Source organism: Dendrobates tinctorius, unplaced genomic scaffold (genome assembly GCF_039654945.1).
Source record: "Dendrobates tinctorius isolate UK_male_01 unplaced genomic scaffold, ASM3965494v1 ptg000065l, whole genome shotgun sequence".
NCBI classification, from domain to species: domain Eukaryota; kingdom Metazoa; phylum Chordata; class Amphibia; order Anura; family Dendrobatidae; genus Dendrobates; species Dendrobates tinctorius.
The window spans coordinates 8,195,377-8,220,657 of NW_027361733.1; the positions used below are offsets into that span (position 1 = coordinate 8,195,377).

General features: G+C 45.5%; 1 protein-coding gene across 4 annotated transcripts in view; it reads right to left on the bottom strand.

Annotated features, from left to right (window-relative positions):
• Positions 1-25,281, bottom strand: part of RIPOR3 (RIPOR family member 3) — a 234,104-nt gene that overhangs the window by 70,161 nt on the left and 138,662 nt on the right. For all 4 annotated transcript variants that reach the window (XM_073580601.1, XM_073580602.1, XM_073580600.1 and 1 more), the window contains 3 exons: positions 20,862-20,905; positions 18,834-18,959; positions 15,102-15,247 (listed from right to left, as the gene is read on the bottom strand). In XM_073580601.1, the coding sequence (XP_073436702.1) occupies positions 15,102-15,247; positions 18,834-18,959; positions 20,862-20,905 (316 nt within the window). The remainder of the gene's footprint in view (positions 1-15,101; positions 15,248-18,833; positions 18,960-20,861; positions 20,906-25,281) is intronic.

The window sequence follows — 25,281 nt, forward strand, 5'->3', positions numbered from 1 at the left end:
ACTATGTCAAAACATTAAAAAAAATGTCCAGTGTTAACCTCTTGGTGTTTTTAGAAACCTGAAGCTATTAAAGCAACACTCCAGTGTTTTTTTTTTATTGCAGAGCTGGAGTGATGCTACTAACGTAAGTTCCCTGCCCTCTGTCTCATACTTACCAGCCACCATCTTCATCTTTTATCCGCTCTGATCGGTCTCCAGCAGTTTGTGACCTGCCGGATCTCTCCAGTGTTTGTTGCAGCGACGGGGAAGTCACTTTTCAGTGCAAGTTTGGTCGCCCTCCCAGGGCTGTGGGGTACTCGGTACCGGGCCCGATGAGCTTCAATGGGAGATGTCACGGCAGCTGGGACCCGGCCCGTGCCCTGGGCTCCCATTGTAAAAGGGGAATATTCAGTGTGCTTATGATGATTAGAGTTTATGAATGAATGAGTCGTGACGCCACCTGTGGTGTTCGGCATTGAAGATGTTAAGCCGACGCTGCAGACAGATCCTCTGGAACAGATGGTGTGGTGCAGCAATGTTGTTATAGCCCTCCACAGGCAGGGCTGTAGTCCCAGGGCAGAGTAGGTGAAGTGACACGTAGATGGTATAGTGTCAGGCGCAGGGGATGTAGCAGTGCCGGGCAGGTTGACGCAGGAATAAGTGGAGGACACCAGGGCATGTAGTTCCAAAGCTTTACTCAGTCTGTTATGGCACAAGAGCCCACATCCATGCCGTGTCCTCCGAGTCAGGAGCTCAGCCAACTTCCAGCCAAGATGAAGTACTCCTTTCCAACACTCCGCGAACTTATGTGCCTTTTCTGAACATCTCCCTCTTAGCGCCTTTTGTGAAGTACTCACAGTACTGAGTTACACTGGAGTTCCTCCTGTCAGATGTTTCTATGAACTCTACTTGTACGGCAGACAGCTGTAGCCTGCTTCGGGGACTCCTTACTACCTAGTCCCGGATCACTCACGTTGCTGTTGTGCCCCCAAGTCTGGTGTGGGAATAAAGTCGTGACAACTTCTATTCCTCCGGTGTCTGCTGCAGGACCATTAGTATCCATACAACCTCAGGGACCGGACCCTGACCTTGCGCTTAGAACTTGGGAAGGGTTCTCCTCTAACCCCTAATCCTTAGTTCTCTTCTTCTCCTCACGTTCCGTACTAATCCTTTCCTTCTTATGGAGAGTCAGGCTTTCTATCGATGTTCCTTTCCTGTGCCAGCGGACCCAGGTCACTGAGGTCGGCTGCAGCACTTCCTTCCTCCATCCCACTCCGGGGATCTCCTTTCACAGACTGACCTCGTCAGACTCCTGTGACAAACTGACTAAATCCTACACTTTTCCCGGTCTTTTTGTGCAGAACTAAACTTCACCCGCCTCCCAGCACGCTTCGTGTTCCAAGCAGAGAGCCACCAAAGGGTGCTTTGCTACACTACTATGTTGTGTGGGATGCAGGTGTTGGAGTGTGGTCAGGTGTCTCCACCTTACCTGAATGGTGGGGTACCACACCTCAGGAGGAGGTGCAGTACCTCTGTGGCGGCTGAACCCTCAGGGGCGCCACACAAGTCTATGAGACCCTCGTTTTGGCGCTCATAGATTTGCATTGGCGCTACCTCAGTCAGAAGTTTGGCACACATGATGGCGGTGTACATAGAAATGCTTAGGTCCATTCTTTTGAATTGTTTTTATTTTTTATATGAAAGTTGCAGAATGTGGCTACCCCATTACAGAGTAAATTAAAGGCTGAGCTACCTAAACACTGTTAATGCTTGATCGCAGCTACATCCAAGCCAATTGGCGGTCGTTTAGAAACCTGTTTAGACTGTCCGAGAGTACTTGCTTAAAAATTATCGCACTTGGCAAAAGATAGTTTTGCTCGTTCGTCGGGTGTTTTCTAGCCTGACTCATGGATAATCCGTAATGAGCAATCCTATGGTCTCTGGTTTCTTGCTTATCGATCCATCCAAATGGGCCATAATTGAAGGATGCACTCTTCTTTGTTGTTGGCAAATGGGCTTACACAATTTGACCAAATATTCATTGTTTGCCTATACTGTACATTAGTAGGCTCAGAGAGCTGCTCCATAGTTTTGTGTTTTCCATAACAGGCACAATAACCTGCACCCATACTTCATTTTGTTAGGACTTGCAGATCTAACCGGTTTGTTGAATTGTAGAAGATGTTGCGATTCTTTAAGAAGCAAGGGAGCTCTGCGTTACACATGGAAAGTGATTACATTCCACCAGCACCATACAATAACACAAACATACAAGAATCGGAACAGTGTATGAACGCCTGACCCTCAAGCACGCACACAGCATAAATAAACAACGACTACAAGCCCAATCACGAGAACAACGGCGAGATGACATCCAGACCACAAATCGAGGGAGGTCTTTAACTCCTCCAATCCCACTGAAGACTCTAAGGCTAGGGATACAATATGACACTACCTGTCAAACACCTGAAAATATTTGACTTGTGACTTGTTTCTATCAAATTGCATACAGTTTGTATGCAAGACCCAAGTTGCACGTGATTCATTCATAGTGATGTCTCCAGATAGCTACACCAGAGCTCTAACCAAGCCTTCACCTTGCTTATCTTTCTGTAGAAAGAAGACTCAGGTCCATCAAGTTCAACCTTTCTCCACATCAATGTGAAGGCAGTAGTGATGAGCGAACGTGCTCAGATAACAAGTTATTAGAGCATGCTCGTGTGCTAACTGAGTGACTTCGGCATGCTCGAAAAATAAGCTCGCGTCCCCGCCTGCATGTCTTATGGCTGTTCAACAGGCACAATACATGCAGGGATAACCTATTTGTCAGACATGTTAGCGAGACATGCAGGAGCGGGGACAAGAACATATTTTTCGAGTTCACTGAAGACACTTGGTTAGCACCAGAGCATGCTCGGATAGCACCTCATCCCAGCACGTTCGCTCATCACTAGCAGGCATCTAAGGGTATGTGCACATTACATCTTTTAGACACATGCAAACCTGTCAAGTTTTTGAAGCAGAAGACACTTCATGAAAATGCCAGCTGTACTTTTCCAAAAAGTGTCTTTTTTGGTGCCTCTTCGGTAATTTTTTTTGGTGGCTTTACGAACCAGTGTTTGTTTTTTTGTTTGTTCTTTTACTTGTATGCATAACATAGTGAGCAAAGAGTAGTCAGGTCTCGTATTCTGACCGCTATTGTGGCTTTCGAAATCTGTAGCGGTTAAAAGAATCTCAAAAAGCCTGAACATGTCGCTAGTACATTGCAGTGAAGATGATCATTCTTTAGGCTGTGTGCACACACTGCGGATTTTGCTGCGGTTCCGCAGCGGTTTTGGCTGCTGCGGACCCGCAGCAGTTTCTACTGCGGTGTACAGTACCATGATTCCCTATGGGAATCAAAAAACCGCAATGCAGACGGTGCGGAATTTTCCGCGTGGATTATCTGCGGTTTTCAATCCGCAGAAAGAATTGACATGTCAATTCTTTCTGCGGATTCTCCTGTGGTTTGCCATCTCCTCCATTGAGGAGATGAAAAACCGCAGGGCAAAACCGCAGAGCAATCCGCAGGTAAAACCGCAGGTATTTTGACCTGCGGTTTCACCTGCGGATTTTACAAAATCCGCGCGGATGAATCCGCACCTAATCCGCAGCGTGTGCACACAGCCTTATAGTGTTGCTTTAGTGCTTTTTCAAGCAGGCTTTTGTTTTAGCGTTTTTGTGCGCTTTTTCGACTGTTCTTTGAGTGTTATTTCAGCTTTTTTTTTTTGGGGGGGGGGTTACTGCTGTTTTCTGGACTTTATTTTTTCAAGTCATTAAACATGAAGAAAATGTAAGCATCTTTGATCTAAAATCGCCTACATTGACTCATATTATAAAATACTGAGTATCGTCTTAGCGGAAACGGCCCGAAGAATGGACATGTCACTTTAAACGCTTGGTAACTTTGAAAGCGTGAAGGGTTGAATTTTGCTCCATGCGCTCACTCCTGATGAACGGGTGCTTGTCGTTAAGGGGTTAAAAGATGTTCAAAATCCTGAACATATGAGCAGGAATCTTGTTTTCTCATACATATTAATAGGATTATTCTTTTGCGTTTTCTGCCATTTCAGGACGCAGTGTGAACAAACCTTAATCATGGTCCACTATAAAGTCATATGTTAAAGTTTGGGCACCCCTATTAATGTTAACCTTTTTTCTTTATAACAATTTTGGTTTTTGCAACAGCTATTTCAGTTTCATATATCTAAAAAATGATGGACTCAGTTAGATTTCTGGATTCAAATGAGGTTTATTGTACTAATAGAAAATGTGCAATCTGCATTTAAACAAAATTTGACCGGTGCAAAAGTATGGGCACCTCAACATAAAAGTGACATTAATATTTCGTAGATCCTCCTTTTGCAAAAATAACAGCCTCTAGTTGCTTCCTGTAGCTATTAATGAGTTCCGGGGATCCTGGATGAAGGTATTTGTGACCATTCCTGTTTACAAAACAATTCCAGTTCAGTTAAGTTTGATGGTCGCCGAGCATGGACAGCCGCTTCAAATCATCCCACAGATGTTCAATGATGTTCAGGTCTGGGGACTGGGATGGCCATTCCAGAACATTGTAATTGTTCCTCTGCATGAATGCCTGAGTAGATTTGGAGTGGTGTTGGCCACACAGCCCCAAAGCATGATGGAACCTCCACCAAATTTTACTGTGGGTAGGAAGTGTTTTTCTTGGAATGCTGTGTTTTTTAGCCTCCATGCATAACGCATTTTTGTATGACCAAACAACTCAATCTTTGCTTCATCAGTCCACAGGACCTTCTTCCAAAATGTAACTGGCTTGTCCAAATGTGCTTTTGCATACCTCAGGCGACTCTGTTTGTGGCGTGCTTGCAGAAACGGCTTCTTTCGCATCACTCTCCCATACAGCTTCTCCATGTGCAAAGTGCGCTGTATTGTTGACCAATGCACAGTGACACCATCTGCAGCAAGATGATGCTGCAGGTCTTTGGAGGTGGTCTGTGGATTGTCCTTGACTGTTCTCACCATTCTTCTTCTCTGCCTTTCTGATATTTTTCTTGGCCTGCCACTTCTGGGCTTAACAAGAACTGTACCTGTGTTCTTCCATTTCCTTACTATGTTCCTCACAGTGGAAACTGACAACTTTTTGTATCCTTCCCCTGAAAAGCTATGTTGAATAATCTTTGTTTTCAGATCATTTGAGAGTTGTTTTGAGGAGCCCATGATGCCACTCTTCATAGGAGAATGAAATAGGAGAACTACTTGCAAGTGGCCACCTTACATACCTTTTCTCATGATTTGATACACCTGGCTATGAAGTTCAAAGCTCAATGAGGTTACAAAACCAATTTAGTGCTTCAGGAAGTCAGTAAAAAGTAGTTAGGAGTGTTCAAATCAAGAAAATGATAAGGGTGCCCATACTTTTGCACCAGTCAAATTTTGTTTAAATGCAGATTGCACATTTTCTGTAAGTACAATAAACCTCATTTGAATCCAGAAATATAACTGAGTCCATCAGTTATTAGATATATGAAACTGAAATAGCTGTTGCAAAAACCAACATTCTTATAAAGAAAAAAGGTTAACATTAATAGGGTGCCCAAACTTTAACATATGACTGTATCTGAAACCATGCATACCTGATTATCAAAATTCTACTATAAAAGGATGACAAAAGGGCAGGAAAATTACCAGCGGCGACATCAATCTGACAAGAGAAGCAATAAAGATGGCATATGGGAGAACTGAATCATTGGAAGGAAATGCCAGATGGGGCTAATGAGAGAGTACAAATAATTAGTAGCATTTATCTCCTTCCAGTGAACTACACCCTAAACTGCATGCTTACATTTATGGAGGAATTAGCTTCCCCAGATCCCTTTACACATGATTATGAAATGCAGAAAACGAATCACGTGGCACAGTTTAGTTACAGAATACAGCAAAGGCGTCAGACTCAGAAGTTTCCATGTAGCTCTGGATGTGACTAGAGTATAAGGATATGTTCACACAACATGATTTTTGGGTTAGATCTACTCAGCAAAACGCAGGAAAAAACACTAGGAGGAATGTTCCTATTGAGCTCTATGGAAAAATGACATTCTATTCAAAGGCTCAGACTTTTGAGCATCTTTTAATTACTTCAAGACCGCCAAGCGTTTGGGAGAAGTAGCCTCCATTCTTCAGGTGTGTTCTGCTAGGAAGATGCTCAATACTTTACAATACCAGTCAATGGGATGGCTAAAAAAACACCCAGTCGCTTGGTGGTTAACACTGTTGTTTTGTAGTTCTGGGGTCTTGGGTTCAAATCCCACCAAGAACAATATCTGCAAGGAATAAACAAGTAAATAAAGACTAAAAAAATTTGCACAAAAAATCTCTCTTGCAAAAAATATCCTATAATTGCTTAGAGAAACAACCCAAAAAAACCTAACAATAATGTTCTACCAGAAAAAAACTTAGAATTTCCTGAAGCGTCTTCCGCTGGTAAAACGGACGTTTTTGACAACTGAAAAAAGAAGCAGTGTGAACATACCCTAAGATAACCCAAGCAATGTATTTAAAAAGTTACTGTATTTAGGAATGAAAAACAATAAATGTAAGATGCCCAACATAAAATATGGTGGGGTGCTACAGATCCTGGAGGGGTTTATCGGAGTACGGGCATTTCCTCTTACTAAAGAGGCATCTGTCTGTGACACGGCAGAGTTAAAGCCAGCAGGTAGTATGTTGGATCTGGAAATGTTGTTTCCTGACGCTGCAGGATGCATTGCACTGTTTGTGTTGGACTTTAAGTCAGCAGCATGTGGATCGCCCCCAGGGTCTCGCCAGGACGGCGGGGTACTCGGAGCAGGGCTTTCAATGGGAGATGTCACGGTAGCTGTGACCCGGTCCATGGCCCTGGGCGTCCATTGTAAAAGGGGGAATGTTGAGTGTGCGGATGATGATTAAAGTTTATTAGTGAATGATTCGTAATGCCACCTGTGGTGTTCGGCAATGAAGATTTTAAGCCGACGCTGCAGACAGATCATCTGGGACAGATGGTGTGGTGCAGCAATGATGGTGTAGCCCTCCACAGGCAGGGCTGTAGTCCCAGGGCAGTGTAGATAGAGAGATCGTGGGGAGAGGAGAGCGGTGTGGTGTTAAGCATAGAGATGTAGCGGTGCTTAATGGGTTGGCGCAGGAATAAGCGGAGGACACCAGGGCATGTAGTTCCAAAGCTTTACTCACAGTCTATTGTGCATACAGGTGCCCGCCTCTGTGCCGTGTCCTCCAGGTCAGGGGCTCAGCCAACCTCCAGGCAAGATGAAGTACTCCGTTCCCACACTCCGCCAACATAAGTGCGTTTTCTGAACGTCTCCTTTTGCACCTATAGTGAAGTACCCTCAGTACTGAGTTACACTGGAGTTCCTCCTGTCAGATGTTCCTATGAACTCTACTTGCACGGCAGACAGCTGTAGCCTGCTTCGGGGACTCCTTGCTACTAAGTCCCAGCTCACCCTCATTGCTGTTGTGCCCCCAAGTCTTGTGTGGGAATAAAGTGGTGACAACTTCTATTCCTCCGGTGTCTGCTGCAGGACCATTAGTATCCATACAACCTCGGGGACCGGACCCCGGCCATGCGCTGTGAACTTGGGAAGGGTTCTGCTCTAACTAATCCTTAGTCCTCCTCTCCTTACGTTCCGTACTAATCCTTCTTTCTTATGGAGAGAGTCAGGCTTTCCTTCAATATCCATTTCTTGTGCCAGCGGACCCAGGTTACTGAGGTTGGCTGCAGCACTTCCTTCATCCATCCCACTCAGGGGATCTTCACTCCTTCACTGACTCTGTCAGACTGACTAAATCCTAAACTCTTCCCGCTCTTTTGGTGCAGACTAAACTCCACCCGCCTCCCAGCACTCTTCGTGTTCCAAGCAGGGAGCCACCAAAGGGTGCTTTCTACACTACTATGTTGTGTGGGATGGAGGTGTTGGAGCGTAGTCAGGAGTCTCCACCTTACCTGAATGGTGGGGTACCACACCTCAGGAGGAGGTGCATTACCTCTGTGGCGACTGAACCCTCAGGGGCACCACATACCCCCCGTTAAACACAGCACGTCCGCGGGCTGCAAGTCAAACAAAGGTGAAACAAATAAGGAACATACAAAATTTTTGAAATGCTTGATAAACAGTTCTTATCTAAACTTCCCAATGTGGGAGGCACTCATTCTTGAACGTTGCAAACAATTTAACAGACTATCCATATTTACCTAATTTTAAAGTTATATTATCTAATTTTAAAGTGCTATGGAAGTAAACTCACTAACATTTCAAGTATTATCATCAACACATTTTTCTTTCCCATTTTCTTCTACTGTCTCTACTAGACTTGGGTGACAACCGCTGATGCCTGGTTCATCACCTGCATTCAAATCTTTATTCAAAACTTTTCATCTTTATTAAAGCAAAATATCCATTCCTAATCAAATACCTAAATATTACTATCAACATTTTTTTTTATAAGACACATCACACAATACTTCACATTAAGACATCAATAATTCTTGCACGTGCTGGACACCGCTCCCAGACGGGATTTCTTGCAGTGTCCTTGGATTGGAGCTATGCTCCATGATGAGGTAGTTCTTATTCATAAAAGATCTTATGTAAAACCAAGAGAGGGCACCTTAAGAGGTGCAACTATTTACAACACAGTTTGTAGATCACTCATTGTTCATGATCTCTGCAGTTCAATGAAAAATATGCTGCCAACGCAACTAGGCAAAAACTTGTAAAACCCAAGATAACACGATAACAAAAAGAAGGCACAACGGTGCAAATACTCTCCTGGGTAACAATTAGTTAGTCACTGGAGTGTTTCTTTATTGGGGATCCCCTCCTGGGGTGGTAGAAGCTGGTCGCTTTGGCTGCTTCCAGGGGAGAACTTCTGATTTTGTAACTGATGAAACTGCTGCCTTTGGTACAGCAGGGGTGGTGACTTGTACTAATGGATGCTGTACTGGAGTGGATGCCGTCTGCCTGGCTTTGGTAGATGTCATCACTACCGTGGGAGGTATTCTTGCCGGGGGAACATAGACATGTTCCCTTTTGTAGGCCGCAATAAAGTCTTCTGGTATACGGCGCACGTTCATAGCATACCAACCACGTAACCCCTCATGCCGGGTGAAAGTAGCATACTCTCCCGGTTGCAGATCTCGAGCATGGTGTCCCCTCCGGAGGTGAGACTCAACATCCCTCCTGCTAAAGAAGAGGTCAGAGATCCTCTGGGGGTCTGAGATAAAAACCAAACCCCCTCTCCTGGTTAACATTCAGGACCTGACCCCATCCTGCTGAGTCCCGGGGACCGTAATGACCGGCACGAACCCTCTCCTTCTTGTCCATATCAGGGCCTAGCACTGCCAGCCTCCGCTGCTCCCGTTCTCTCTGTTCCGCTGCCAGCTGGCGGACGGTCTGCTGGCAATAGGATTCCTCTTCTTCCTTCTCCACCCCTTTGGGCCGACCCCTACCCACCGTGGACAGGGGGACTACCGCCAGGGGCTCAGATGTTCCCTCCAGGGTTTGGAATCCCGGTCCCAGACTAGGTCCAGCACGACCTGTCCGGATGCTGCAGCAGCTGTATACCCCAAGGCCTTCCCAGGTGCAGGGTGTTGTGAATTCATTTTCTGGTTTACCTCTGGCTTCTGGTGAGGGTGGTGGAGCTGGCTGTGTTGACAGAGGAGTCGTGAGTTCTCCATCCGGGCCCCCTCTAGTGGTGACAGTAGGTAATGAAGCTGATCTAAATGGCAGAGACCTGCCACCTGAGGAGGAGGACTGTGAGTGGACATCAGGAGTCTCTGACTGGATTTAAGACAGCCGACTCCCTAATTTTGTGCTGGTGATCTTTTCCTGCCCTGAGGTTCTGGTTTCCAGTTCTGTTCCTGCCTTCTCAAGCTAAGTGTGCTCTGCTATTTTTTCACATGAGATTTGGTCTGGTTTACACTGTTTTCGTGGTCAGCCAGCCCCTGCTGGGGCTGTGCTGAATTTCCATTCTTATGTCTCTGTTTATGCCAGTTTGCTTTTTGTCCCTGATCAGATTGGTCTCTTTTTGCTCTGTCTTCAGAATATACCAGAGTGCTGATATAGGGAATTGAAGTCTAGCGACTTCAGGGTTTTTGTTATCAGTAAGTGTTGGACATTTTTTGGCAGGGTTTTGTGCGTGATTGCAGACAGCATCTTTCCTTTCCTGTCCTTTCTAGTTAGTGTGGGCCCCATCGTTTGCTCAGCCTATTTTTCTATCTGTGTTTATGTTTTCATCATGTCTCACCGACAATACATATTTGGGGGCTGTCTATTGCTTTGGGGTCTGCTCTGGGGCAGTTTAGATTTCCCCTTTTCTTGCTTTAGGCTTATTTAGTTCTCCGGCTGTGACGTGGCGTCTAGGATCATCGTAGGTACGCTCCACGGCTACTGCTAGTTGTGTGGATAGGATCAGGGGTCTGCAATCCGCTTAGTTACCAACCTCTCTGGTTTTCTATGGCTTAGCTTGTTTTTGTTTTTCCTCCTCAGTGACTCATTCATAACAGCAGGGGCAGCTGACGTACCTGAGGCCTCTTGGTGATGCTCCGGCTCTGGTACGGGTTTGGGACAGCAGTCACTAGCTGGAACATCCACCGGAATAGTCCATGCAGCTGTCGGAGGTGGCGGTGGAGCGGATGGCGGCTCCGGGTCCGCAGGGGCCTCCGGTGCCTCTTTCGTACAGGCGGCGCTCAGTGGCGGTTGCAGCAGGGAGGTGGTGACAGGGGCTGCCGATAGCATCGCAGCAGCCTCAGGTTCCGCAGGTGCGGCCAGAGGGAGGACCAGGGCATTCTCGATGGGTACCGGTGGTGCAGGTACCGCGGGCGTAGGTACCGGTGACATAGCAGCGGAGGCGGGTACCGATGGTTTAGGCCCCTCCTGGGCGCGCTGCCAGTTCAGAGTCCAGAGAGCCTCCTGTCTCAGCCACAGGTGGTGTGTCAGCTGGGCAATCTCGTCCTCCAGCTGCTGGCGGTCCATCATGAAAGCAGGGTCGGAGCCGTCAGCCATTGCGCCCGGGAAGTTCAGTTCAACCTCCTCGCGCTCTTCGGGCCTCCTTCCTTCTTCCAATATGGCATTCTGCCCCTCTTCCTCCTTCTTCCCGGGCTTCTTTCCCACAACCGGCCTTCGCTCCTCCTTCTGGGGGCGGCGTCTTCTTCCTACTCCTCCATACCAAGCCAGTATCCGAACCTCTCGGGGGGTGGGCCATGTTGCAGTTGCATAGAAGTTCAGGCAGGGGAGGCCCAGGACAGTTCGCGGTCTTTTCTTAGGAACACCCATGTTGTCACGCCCTTCTTCACCGTGCCGGCGGCCATTTTGAGAGTCCATTTTACAGTCTATTAATTTGGTTATTCTGCACATTCTCAGCAATGTTTAAATCCAATAAATGTTTGGCACACAGAACCCGGTGGCACTGGGCTTCGTCATCCTGTTCGCGACGCCAGAAATGGATCGCCCCCAGGGTCTCGCCAGGACGGCGGGGTACTCGGAGCCGGGCCCGGTGGCTTTCAATGGGGGATGTCACGGTAGCTGTGACCCGGTCCGTGGCCCTGGGCTTCCATTTTAAAAGGGGGAATGTTGAGTGTGAGGATGATGATTAAAGTTTATTAGTGAATGATTCGTGACGCCACTTCTGGTGTTCGGCAATGAAGATGTTAAGCCGACGCTGCAGACAGATCCTCTTGGACAGATGGTGTGGTGCAGCAATGGTGGTGTAGCCCTCCACAGGCAGGGCTGTAGTCCCAGGGCAGTGTAGATAGAGAGATCGTGGGGAGAGGAGAGCGGTGTGGTGTTAAGCATAGAGATGTAGCAGTGCTCAATGGGTTGGCGCAGGAATAAGCGGAGGACACCAGGGCATGTAGTTCCAAAGCTTTACTCACAGTCTGTTGTGCATACAGGTGCTCGCCTCTGTGCTGTGTCCTCCAGGTCAGGGGCTCAGCCAACCTCCAGGCAAGATGAAGTACTCCTTTCCAACACTCCGCCAACATAAGTGCCTTTTCTGAACGTCTCGTTTTGCGCCTATAGTGAAGTACCCTCAGTACTGAGTTACACTGGAGTTCCTCCTGTCAGATGTTCCTATGAACTCTACTTGTACGGCAGACAGCTGTAGCCTGCTTTGGGGACTCCTTGCTACTAAGTCCCGGCTCACCCTCGTTGCTGTTGTGCCCCCAAGTCTTGTGTGGGAATATAGTGGTGACAACTTCTATTCCTCCAGTGTCTGCTGCAGGACCATTAGTATCCATACAACCTCGGGGACCGGACCCCGGCCTTGCGCTTAGAACTTGGGAAGGGTTCTGCTCTAAACCTAATCCTTAGTCCTCCTCTCCTTACGTTTCGTACTAATCCTTCTTTCTTATGGAGAGAGTCAGGCTTTCCTTCAATATCCCTTTCTTGTGCCAGCGGACCCAGGTCACTGAGGTCGGCTGCAGCACTTTCTTCATCCATCCCACTCAGGGGATCTTCTCTCCTCCACTGACTCTGTCAGACTGACTAAATCCTAAACTCTTGCCACTCTTTTGGTGCAGACTAAACTCCACCCACCTCTCAGCACTCTTCGTGTTCCAAGCAGGGAGCCACCAACTATGTTGTGTGGGATGCAGGTGTTGGAGTGTGGTCAGGAGTCTCCACCTTACCTGAATGGTGGGGTACCACACCTCAGGAGGAGGTGCAGTACCTCTGTGGCGACTGAGCCCTCAGGGGCGCCACACAAGCATCGTACAGAATGTATAATTTATCATCTCTCCACGGGGAGGGTCTGCAAAAAAAGTTTTCCTCTGTGCCCCCCTGCTGAGAATTGGGCTAAACATTCTCAACGATTAGTACAGAAAAAAAAAACCTTCCAACAACAGCAGTGCTGGGAAATGATGTGGGCGCAGGCGCTATATGGTAAGTTGGGACGCACCCTGCCAGGGCAATTCCCTGTGCTGTCAATTCTATTATAAGGCTAGAGCATGATGGAAAAGACAGATGCGAATGTCATCATGTCAATACGTCCCAAGACAAACACTCGCTGCTGCTTCTGCGCTGCCCGCCTTCTCTTCTATGATAATACTTCCATGATTAATGTTATGGAGAAAATCAAATCCCACTACAATGCAAGAAACTTGCGCGAGTCTGTCGCCTCAATACCCGGCACTGCCACCAGCACTTGGGACTGGAGTGTGCAGCTGCATAGAAATACAAGTAGCCGGACACTCCGGTCCGAGTGCCGGTGGTAGTGCCAGATATTGATGTGAGAGATGTGTGCGAGTTTCTCGCATTGCACTCGCAAGTGTGACCCCAGCCTAAAAAGGGCAACAGTTATATTTTTGCAAGAAATATAAAAACATTCTGAAATACTGCAGAAAAAATAAGCGCGTATGATCAGGATAGTCCTGTGTGACAAAATGACCCATCAAAGTTGCCGTTTTCATCAGCTGGAAGCATCTGATAGCACAACAATAGACTATACTTAGCGGCACAGCAAAGAATATTTCACCGTGACAGATCTCCATTTCTGCCAATGTTGGGAAAATGTGACATGTATTACATATCCAGGAACGTTATCAATGGCAGCACCAAGTACCAGCTTGTATTAAAGAGAAAAATAAATCTAAGCCCTTGAGTCCAAATTCTAGAGAGCTACTACTGCCTCAACAGTGGTTGTCACAGCTGTGCATTCTCTACCAGCCGTGCCTCAACCGACATGCAGCATTAGGCAATGTGCCACACTGATATTATACCCACCTGGCTATCCTTAGAGATAAGGCTGATGCTAATGACTGAGTAGGATTTTGGCCACAATGACAGCTGGACTGGGTTGTTTTTTTAAACAGAAGTCTGTTCATGGCTCCCATTGCATTTATCTTGGTCTTCCTACGAAGCCTATCCTATGGTCAGGGTAACACTTGCGAGTGCAATGCGACAGACTCGTGCAAATCTCTCGCCTCAATACCTGGCACTGCCGCCGGTGGTTTGGACCGGAGTGTTCAGCTGCATAGAAAGACATGCAGCCGCACACTCCGCTCTATTCTCTAGTTGGTTCGAGCCCCCAAGGGGTCATAAAAGTGGCCAGAGGTTCAAGTGCCCATAGAGAGACAAAAAATAAAAAATAAATTTAAATCCCCCACTTTTCCCAATATAGTCCATTCTAAAAAAAAAGAAATAAAAAAGTGATCAAAATGTTGTGTGTACTCCTAAATTACATCAATAAAAACTACAGCTCTGCACGCAAAAAAAACAACGATAAGACCTCTCCATCAACTGGAAAATACGGAGGCTGTCAGAAAATGGGGACACAAATCAAGTTTTATTAAAACACTAAAATAATAAAACATATAAGTATGTTATTGACGTAATCGTACTCATTTTTACTGCATGGTAAAAGGAAGCCAAAAACACAATAGTGGAATTGTTGGGTTTTTTTTTACACCAATTCATTGCGCTCTGAAGCAGATTTATTAAAACTGTCTAAAAGAAAAATTGCCTTTGTTGCCCATAGCAACCAATTACTGCGTAGCTTTCATTTTTCAAAAGCAGAATTTGAAATGTAAGCTCCGCTGTGATTGGTTGCTATGGGCAACAAAGAAAATTTTTGCTTTAGACAGTTTTGATAAATCTCCCTCGATGAGTGTACAATTATACAGCAAATCTGAAAGACAAATTGGGCAACTAAATATCCATTCCATACAGCAGAAGAATTTATACTTGTCCCATTCTTGTATGGAACTTTACTGCAGTAGATATGCCCCTTGTGACACCCATGGATGTACTGCAGGGATCCTGTTTCTAACAAACTTCTTACTGTTCTCCCCAGGGGAAAATCATGATAACTGACTCCTGAAATCGATTTACAGACTCATCAGATTACCATCCTGCTGCTTTGTGACATGCCAATGCTTTATACTGCAGTTTTGCTTCCTCAGTTTATCGTCTGTATATAAACATTACATTTTAATGGGGAACCTGGAGATCCTCTTGCCAGAATTGAGTGAATGGCATTAACAAAGTCAGCCCTGTTTTTATCTGGTTATTCACTATGATAACCCAACAGGTCTGTACCCAAAATAATCCACTTACTTCCATGTAACTTCCAGCTGCAGCTTAATGGTGCCCAGCTCTGTGATGTCCACAATGATGATTCTCGGCCGAGTGGTAAAAAAATCAGCGCTGTCACAAGTCACAACCCCGACGGAGATAGTGGTCAAGCCCCGAAGCTCTACAACCTGAAAAATGTAGAAAATAAAGAGAATGAATTCTTAAAGGAAACCTTTCACTACATTTTTTTTTTATTTAAAATGAGTACCTCCTCTTACGATTCTGAAACAGTTTTTCTTTTTCTTCTGTGCCCCTCCGTTCCAAAGTTATGCCCCCAGGTAACAATGGTGCAAATTTTCTGTCATGGTTTGAACAGGGTTCTTGCCCTGCACTCACAGGGTTAAGTGTTCGTGGCCTCTATCTGGATCTGGGAGGGGTATTTATACTCACTCTTTACCAGGGTTCTCTGTCAGCTATACTGTTGTTCTGGTGTGTCTGATCCCTGGTGTGCGTGTATTCTGCGTTGCTTGTTTGCTTCCCGTGTTTGACCCGGCCTGTTCCTTCACTCTGTACTCCGTCTCTCGCTTTGGTACTACTGTCTTCTCTGGTTCTGACCTCCTGGCTTGGCTATCATTACTCCGTTACAGTTTGTCCCTATTGTACCGTCTATTGCCCGTTCTGGTGTTCTGACCTATTGCTACGTCCTGACTATCCATTCTGTCTAAACCTTTGGTACTGTATTGCTAGTTTGTGCTTTGACCCTGGCTTCATCTGGTTTCTGTCTCTGTCTATGCTCCTTGGTAACATTATCCTGTAGTGACCTTTCTAGGAGTTTCCCTGCAGCTCCTAGATCTGTGGAGCTTAGGCCACGCCCCCAGCAGTCATGTGCTTCAGGTCCTGATACTCTGAAGCATGCATCGTCACCTCTGCTGCCCTGCTCCACAGGTATCTTTGAACACTGTCTTTGTACTCAGGGCACCCGCACTGACTCAGTAAGGAAGTGCAGTGCGGGGCTCCTGACATTTTCCCTTCAATCAACTGGGCGTATACCACAGAGCTTCTCTGTGGGCGCAGCCATGTTTTCATTGGCCAGCATCAGAGGACAACACGTAAACGCCCACAGAGAAGTTTGGTTGTATACGCCCAGTTGGTTGAAGGGACAAATTACACCCTGAGAATAAGTGTGGAATGGAGGGGCGTAGAAGAAAAAGAAAAACTGTTCCGGAATCAGTGGAGCGGTGCCAATTGGAAGAGGTGCTCAGTTTAATTTTAAAAAATCCAAAGAAAGATCCTCTTTAATAAAAGCCTATAAATATCAGGGGGCTGCAGGATCACCGCCTTACGGATGGTTTCCTCTATGGGTTGCATGAACTGCAATACTCGTGTCAGCTGGATGATCCATGTACTGGAGATATTAGTTTGGGGCAATTTACAAGCCACCTGATTTGTGACCCATGAAGAGGAATCTAAATAAAGTCCCTGATATATTCCAGGAATTACAGTAAAGTGTCTGACAGCCGCACATCTGTCCAGGCTTCCCGTGTGGATTTTTTCGAGTGCCGCTGGTTACACTCGGGCAGCCAGTGTGCACCATGCTAAGCCGTCTATGCACCAAGTGCACATATATAATGTAAGGTATGCATACCTTTTTACCCTACAGACCTTTAACACTGAGGGGTGTCTTGAACCGTGGCCAGATGTCATAAATTCTCTTTAAAGGTTCCATATGTTTCTGGACATATGGGAATTATTAGTGTAACTACTCTGCTTCTGCTGTGTGACTGTACAGTAGAAATACAGACAATTACCAACAATCTGACTATAAACGCTGAAGGTCAATTCCAATGAATTTTCGTTTTACTTGATGGCAAATGGCGTACCAGTTGGATCAAACAAAAGCTTTTTCTTTCAGATTTTTTTCTCGTCAGTTTTATAGGAGGAAAAAAAAAATACGGAGCATTTTACCGGAGCAGCACAATGAATATGATTTATAAAATTTGCATACACATGTTGCGTTTTGTTTCTCCTTGCATTTAGTGACTTGCGATGTGTTGGGTTTTTTGTTTTTTCCAAAAATGCAGCACGTCAAGTTTCTCAGCATTCTCTTTTCCTATTGAGATCAATGAAGCTGAGCAGCAAAAAAATTGCATCAAAAACACATAGAAAACATGAAAATTTTAAAGCGGGATTGGTAATGCTTTTTCACCCAGCAATTGAATGAGTTTTCCTCTAAGAAAAATACTGCTTTTTATATATCTAGAACCTGAAAAAAATGTATGTTGAATCACTTTGGCGGTTTTATGTGTGGAATTGCACAAAAAAAAAAGGAAAAAAACACTATGTCAAATATATAAAAAGGCATAAAAAGCAGAAAGCGTCCCCCAATAAATTAAATATCAGTGCAGATTGCTATTGATTCAAATGCCCATGAAAAACTTTCAGAAAAAGAGCAGTTATAGGAATATTACCTGTGGCTGAAAACTGCAATTTAATATAATCCCATGCCATCTAACCTAGCCCCTAACATATTGCTGCTCTTATCAACCCTTGCCCATCATTTCTGCCGACATATTTTGTGAAACGCTGTGTGGGAGCTCAATGGTTAAAGTTGATTAGGTCATTTGATTCAATTTGCTTGGTGTTCCGGTTAGATCGAAGGGTAATCTTTGTGTTTAGAACAAACTTAAAAAAAAAGTGTTTTCCAAGTGCCATGGCTCAATACCAAGAACAAACGCTACAAAAAGTATGATTAGTAGTACACATTGACTTATAGGATTGCTACTTCCTGTAGGTGGCGCTACAGTTCTAGCTCTCCTCCTCTCTCAAGAGGCAATTTTGCAAATGTAATATCTCACAAAAGAGTTGCATGGCCTATAAGTCTCCTTACACTGGCATGTCAGGCATGTGACTCTCCACAAGGAGAGATATTAACCCTAAGGCCGGAGTCACACTGGCGAGGAATACGGGAGAGTGAGAGGCGCAAAAAGCACGCATTACACACGGACCAATGATTCTCTATGGGGTCCCTCGCACCAGGCGTATATTTCTCCTCAGTATCCTACGGTCCGTGCCAATCGCAGCATGCTGCGATTGTCAGCGTACTACGGCCGTAATACGCCAATGCAAGTCTATGGGTGCGTAAAAAATACGGATTGCACACGGACCACACGTGTGACTTGCGAGAAATACGCACCAGGTGTCTTTAGAAACCCTGTCATAGGGCTCCATTATATGTCCATTTTGCAAGCCTGCGAGAAAATCTCGCCATACGGATGCCATACGGATGCTGACATGCGCAAAATAGGCGATCACACCTTGATTACGGATGACATACGGAGCACTGTTTAGGGGTCTGTCATCCGTATTACGCATGTAAAATACTGACCGTATTTTGCGCAGGTTAGTGTGACTTCAGCCTTAAACACCTATAGAGCAGTTGTTTTTAACCAGTTTTTTTTTGCAACCAATAAAAGACAACTCTATAGTCTCCTCATAAGGGCTCATACTCACTTGCGAGAGACTTGCACGGATTCTTGTGCGAGTCTCTCGCATGAAAACCTGGCACTGCCGCCGGCACTCGGAACGGAGCGTGCGGCTACATAGAAATACATGTAGCCGCACACTCCAGTCCCAGTGCCGGCGGCAGTGCCAGGTTTTCATGCGAGAGACTCGCACAAGAATCGTGCAAGTCTCTCGCAAGTGAGTATGAGCCCTTATAAGCACCCAAATAAAAGGGAAGGCAGTGACCAAGTCCAAAGAGTAAAAATCCTTTACCTTGATTTCAAAATTCTCGCAGAGATTCGGTATAAATATTCTCTCCTCCTCGTCCCACATTTGGCTGTCATCAGTCTCTATCTTGCCTTTTAACCTCCACCTCTGGCGACCCAAACGTATCAACACCTAGGGAACAGCATGCAATAGGATGAATAAGGCCGAGGTCACACATGCGAGGAACTCGCACGAGTCTCACATCTTATTACCCGGCACATGCAGCTGAACGCTCCGGTCCCGAGTACTGGCGGCAATGCCGTTTATTGAGATGCGAGACTCGTGCGAGTTTCTCGCATGTGTGACCCCGGCCTAAGGGGGATACAGATAGCAAGTTGGTTCTGGGTATTTACAGCCGGACTCTGAAAGATAATAGTTCCCCATGTGTGGGCTGAGAGGGGTGAAGACTGTGGGTTTGTGAGGTTAAATGTCCCTGTGGGATGGGAACTTGTGACCTTCTACCATCAGTGACCAGGACATTTATTGGTAAAACTGAGTAGTAAAACTATGGGAACTTGCTCCTGCTTAGGACTCAGTGAGTACAAATAACACATAAATAAGTATAACACCCAACCTGAGCACTAAGTTGTTGCAATCAATTTCTATGACATAATGAAGACTTAAAGGAATTTTCCCACTAAATACATTGTCACCTATCCATAGGAAAGGCGATAACTGTAAAACATTGCTGGAGGTTCAACTTGAGGGAGTTGATTTTATCCTGAGAACTTGGGTCCCAAAGTCTCTTGTGTCAATGGAGAGGTAGTGCAAATACTCGACAACCGTTCCATATCCAGGAGAAATTGACTTGGTTTTTAAGCATTGAGAAAGGTGCCAGTCCTGGGCAGAAACACATTGAAATAAAAAAAATGTTTTGGAAGCCCAAGGCTCTTCATTTTCTCAGCGCAGCCCACCTAAACGTACCAGCTTCCATTTTTGCCATTATATCCATGATATTCTGCCCGTCCCATAGAAGTCAATAGAGCAGTGGTCACAGATGCACACTACCGCTCTATTCACAAAAGCAACTTTTGGACCTTCTCTTTGGGACTGGTGGTAGTTTAAACAGAATGCAGATCAACCGATGAATGAGCAAAATAATTGTTAGCCTTAATAATTATTTTTGGCAGCACATCATCCTGTGTACCAGGACATGTGCTGCCGAGAATAATGACAGTCTATGCACATAGAAGAATCTATTACTGATGGTGTGTACATGAGAAGTGCTGTTATCTTGATTAACCCGACTATTATACAAGCACAAATAAACGGTTATTTAATGCTGCAAGTCGACTAATGTGAACGCACCCTTAAGGCCCATTAACGCAAATCAACCAGTTGTATGATACAACCATTGATCGGTAAACTTTTATCAATCGGTGGTCGTTTGACTTCCTGTTTACATGAGCAGAGCAAAGCAAACTAAGCGATCTATACTAGATCACTCAGCGCCCATAGGCCACCATGTTTCTCGGCAGTGCAAGTCCTGTTTACACAGGACGATGCACCAATGACAATGAAAATCTTCTAGGTGGCTCAAAAGATCGGCATCCTGTTTGCACTGCAAGATAATCATGAAAAAAGCAATTTTAGCAACGCTTGTTGACGATTATTTTGTAGTGTGAACGCGCCCTTCGTCTAGCGCTACGCAGAGTCTTTTTTGGAGGTGCAGTCCAAAGGAATACATTGAGTTGAATGTTATTTTGTGGAGAGATGTGACTCCATAGATAAAATCAATAAGTGGCTCTACAAAAAAGTCTCCATGCATCATTAGCCCAAGTTCAGGATTATTTATTGTTTTGACAGACAGCAAGAATTGACACATTGTCCGTGCTCCCACAGCTACATGCAGTCCCCATCACATTTGCTCATAAAGCATGTAGAGCAATGAAGAGAACTCACTGTTACCCTGTCCATGGTTACTAAGTGAGCTCATGGTTGGTCGTAATTCTCACTTTTATGGACTATGACCTGGTTCTGTTTTACTAACAATAGCAGTTTAAAAACAATATTTTCTCTGAATAGTCACTGTACCTCATAATGGTCCCCAGGGCAGAGCCGAGCGTAACCCACCAGACCTAAGGCAGGACAAGGGAAATGTCATAAATACTCAAAATTTTGGAGAAAGTGACCATTCTCAAACACCATTGTGTATTTAGTCATGTACTAAGAGGAATATCCAGTTCACACTCGGTTATGCAATTAAATTTTTTTATTGAAGACAGTGCACGGCAATGTTATGATAATGGTACTCCTTGGGTTTGAACAACGTGACGTTTCAGTTAAGAAACCTTTTTCTCCGCAGCTTACGTTCCTTCCTCTATTCCTTCCAGTTACCTTCTTGACTTTCAAGCTCGGTAATATGTTGCTAGGTTTCCTGTCCCAGATCCCATTTCCATAGACACACTCATCTTCTGTCACTTTCTCTTGTCTCTTTCTTGGATCTCACTATACATTCCCTCGGTCTCGGCTCAATCCACGTCCCGCAACCCTCCTTACTTATCAGACCATAGGTCTGCTCAGGGGCGTAACTACCGGGGTAGCAGCCGAAGCGGTTGCTTTGGGGCCTGGCCCATATAGGGGCCCGCCGCCCGGGTCCCCAGCTCCGATCGGCGCTTCCTGGTAGTGCAATTTAATTACCCCAACCACCGTTCTGCGGCCCAGCACCAGGCCGTTTCAGTGCTCTTGCTGGTCCGCGGACACAAGGGGAGCCGGTGGCTGTGTAGGAGCTGATACTCACCCTACATAGGCGGTCCCGTTGGCGCGGCGGCTTCATCCAGATTCCAGCGCTGAGCTGTCAAGTGTACCGCACATTTAAGGTCATGAATATGGACGCCACTCCTCTCCCATAGGCGTGGCGTCCATATTCATGCACCTTAATGAGCGGTAGCACGTGACCGCTCCGCACAGGAAGAAGCTGAAGCGCCGCGAGATGCAGGGAGGGAAGTTCAGCGATGGGAGGGAAGTTCAGCGACGTGAGGGTAAGTATGATGGGGGAGGATGGGGGAGCCGAGCGGAGCCATATATATAATGGAGGCCAGGAGAGTGGAAGCAGAGCCATATATACAAGGGAGGGAGAGTGGGAGCGGAGCCATATATACAAGGGAGGGAGAGTGGAAGCAGAGCCATATATACAAGGGAGGGAGAGTGGGAGCAGAGCCATATATACAAGGGAGGGAGAGTGGAAGCAGAGCCATATATACAAGGGAGGCAGAGTGGAAGCAGAGCCATATATACAAGGGAGGGAGGGTGGGAGCGGAGCCATGCATACAGGGTGGGACAGGGGAGCCATGCATACAGGATGGGACAGGGGAGCCATGTATACAGGATGGGAGGGTGGGAGCAGAGCCATGCATACAGGATGGGAGAGTTGGAGCAGAGCCATGTATACAGGATGGGAGAGTGGGAGTAGAGGCATGTATACAGGATAGGAGAGTGGGAGCAGAGCCATGTATACAGGATGGGAGAGTGGGAGCAGAGCCATGTATACAAGGATGGGATAGGGGAGCCATGCATACAACAGGGGAAGCCACACAGAGCTGGACAGGACAGGGGGAACCACACATACATTTTCTGATGATTAGAAAATAATCAGCATGTACAGTACTCCAGTACAATTTTTCTTAAGTGCTCAATGCTCCATTTCCTTGTAGGTTCCAATCATCATTAGCAGTGACGGTCATCAGTAGAAGTATCCCAGTGCTCCCACTGAAACAGAGAAACAAACAAGCCAGGGGCTCCCACTCATTCAAAACCTATGGTGAGTTGAGTCAGATTATAAATGTTATAATTAAATGATAAACATGCACTGCTAAACTACAACCATGTGCATAGCTCCCCCCCCTTATGACCAAAGCCCCGCCCCTGTCACACCTCCATCCCCGCCCTGCAGGCCATGGAAGAATGGTCTTGCTTGAAGCCGGTCCCTGGTGCAAAAAAGGTTGGGGACCACTGGTGTAGGGGATCCGGGGCCCCGGCGGAAAAAAATGTACACCATAATTTCGCGGCCTACGCTGCATTTCTGTGCCTGCTGTGCGGTGTGAAGCACATATTGGGCCCGCCTCCCTGCCTGCAGCCAGTCACAGAGTGTATTGCTTCAGACTAGTTCAGTCCGGCCCCTTCCTTGAGCCCTCGCTGTCTATTAGCTCTCTGCAGAGCTGCCTGCCGCATGGACCTCTGGGAAATGTAGTTCCTGGAGGGGTGTATCTTTGAGGGTGTGTGTCTTTGAGGGGGCCCCATTTAAAAGTTTGCTATGGTGCCCAATCAGTTCTAGTTACGCCCCTGGGTCTGCTTCTGCTGCATCCCAGGCCCTATCTGACCTCCTGACAGGAAACGGTCTCTGTCCTTTCACTTTAACCCCTCCCACTTTGGGCTAGTCCCAGTCATTAACCTTAATACACAATACTAAACATGTCGCACATAAAATACATTGCAACAATACATGGGTCTTTCAGGGGAAACTTGGGCAACATTTCCAACTTCTCAAAGATGTCTTCTAGGGTGCTATACAGCACCTGGTGAATGATATACATCAGGTGCTGTATACATCCATGCCCACAAGTGCCCTAAATCGAAATGTCATGTTGTTCGCACCCAAGCAACTTAACTCATCATCCCTGTGCACTATCTTCAATAAAGATTTTTACTTACATCAACTGAGTGTGCAATGGATATTCCTATTATTTGGGACTCCACTCCATTCCATTTGCACCTCGCATTCAACAAGTGTATGCACATCATATTTTCTACTATTTAGTCAAGTACAACAGCCTTTTACAAAAATACAATGCGGTCCTGCCACTTATCTAATGTGCAAACGGTTAGGGACTGAAGTACAGAGTGGGGTACATGGGATAGCACAGCATGCTGTGGTTGGCCCCATCCCTCACCCTAAGCCTCACCTGTCATTTTAAAGATGTCAAACAAGGTCAGCTGAAAATAGCAAAAAGATGCATTTACTTTTACACAACTGTGGAGTGTGCAAAAGTTGGATTTTTTTAAGCCAGTAAACTGCAGTAAAACATTTGATGAATCTCCATTTTATATTAAAATCTTGTATTGTTAATCATGCAATGAAAGATCTTTATTTACCAATTTGGCATACATGCATTTATGGCCCTAATAGAGATCAAAAGGTCTCTTCATAATCTCTCCATAGGAGCATGTCCACCCACGATGACACTCCATAAATACGGTAGAGTTGGGGTGACCATCGTTACCATACAAGTAATCAGGATATTTACAGATTATTTTGTACAATTTGGCTCATTTTCAAGATTGTCTTGATGGAGTAAAATCTCTTAGTCTTAACCATCGTTTTAATGTCATAAATAAATAGCACACATGAAAATAAGAACTTTGTAATATATCTCATTATAGAAATCTTCTTACTCTTCCTGGACTGATCTTTCACTCTCAATTCTTGGGTAAAATCTGTATAATCTATCTTAAATAAACACAGACTTTAACATTACTGAGATGGGAGATGACAGTTAGTGCCTATAAAGTTCTTTGACAAGGGAGAGGAGCTAGAGGCAGAGACACAGACGTTCTGCTGCAAGTTCTCCTAAAACGACAGTTACACTTTCAAAGTGTAACTGTTGTTTCAGGTGAACTTGCAGCAGGATGTCTGTGTCTTCATAGAACTTTACAAGCATAAACTGTCATCTCCTATCTCATTAAGGGGAACATCTGTCTTTACTGAATACACATTTTATCACTGAGTTTACAGAGTGAGGCTGTGTGCCCACATTATCGTTTTTGAAGCTTTTTTTGGGGGTCAAACCGCTTCAAAAACGCTTAAAATAAGCTTCCCATTCATTTTAATGCATTTTTCCCTTTTATGCGTTTTTTTACGCATAGGAAACGCTTAGTGGTTAAAAATGCAGCATGCTCATTAATTTAGTGGAAAAGTCCGCCTTTTTAGCTATTTCCTATGAGTCCAGAAGACGCGCGGAAAAAACCGCATTAAAAACGCGCGTTTTTGGAGCAAAAAAGCTCGGAAAATGCGCAAAAAACACGAGGAAATAAAACGCATGTTTTCTGGGAAGGAGTCCGTTTTTGAAGCAGAAATTTTCTGCATACGTGGGCACATAGCCTGAGAGATCATTCCTGGAGGAGAAAGAAGCAGATTTCGGTAATTAGATATTTTACATACAGTGTGTACGGAAAGTATTCAGACCCATTTAAATTTTTCACTCTTTGTTTCACTGCCTCCATTTTTTCCTCATTAATATACACTCTGCACCCCATCTTGACTGGATAAAAAAAAAGAAATGTAGAAATTTTTGCAGATTTATTAAAAAGGAAAAACTGAAATTTCACATGGTCATAAGTATTCAGACCCTTTGCTCAGACACTCATAGTTAAGTCACATACTGTCCATTTCCTTGTGATCCTCCTTGAGATGGTTCTACTCCCTTCATTGGAGTCCAGCTGTGTTAAACTCAACTGA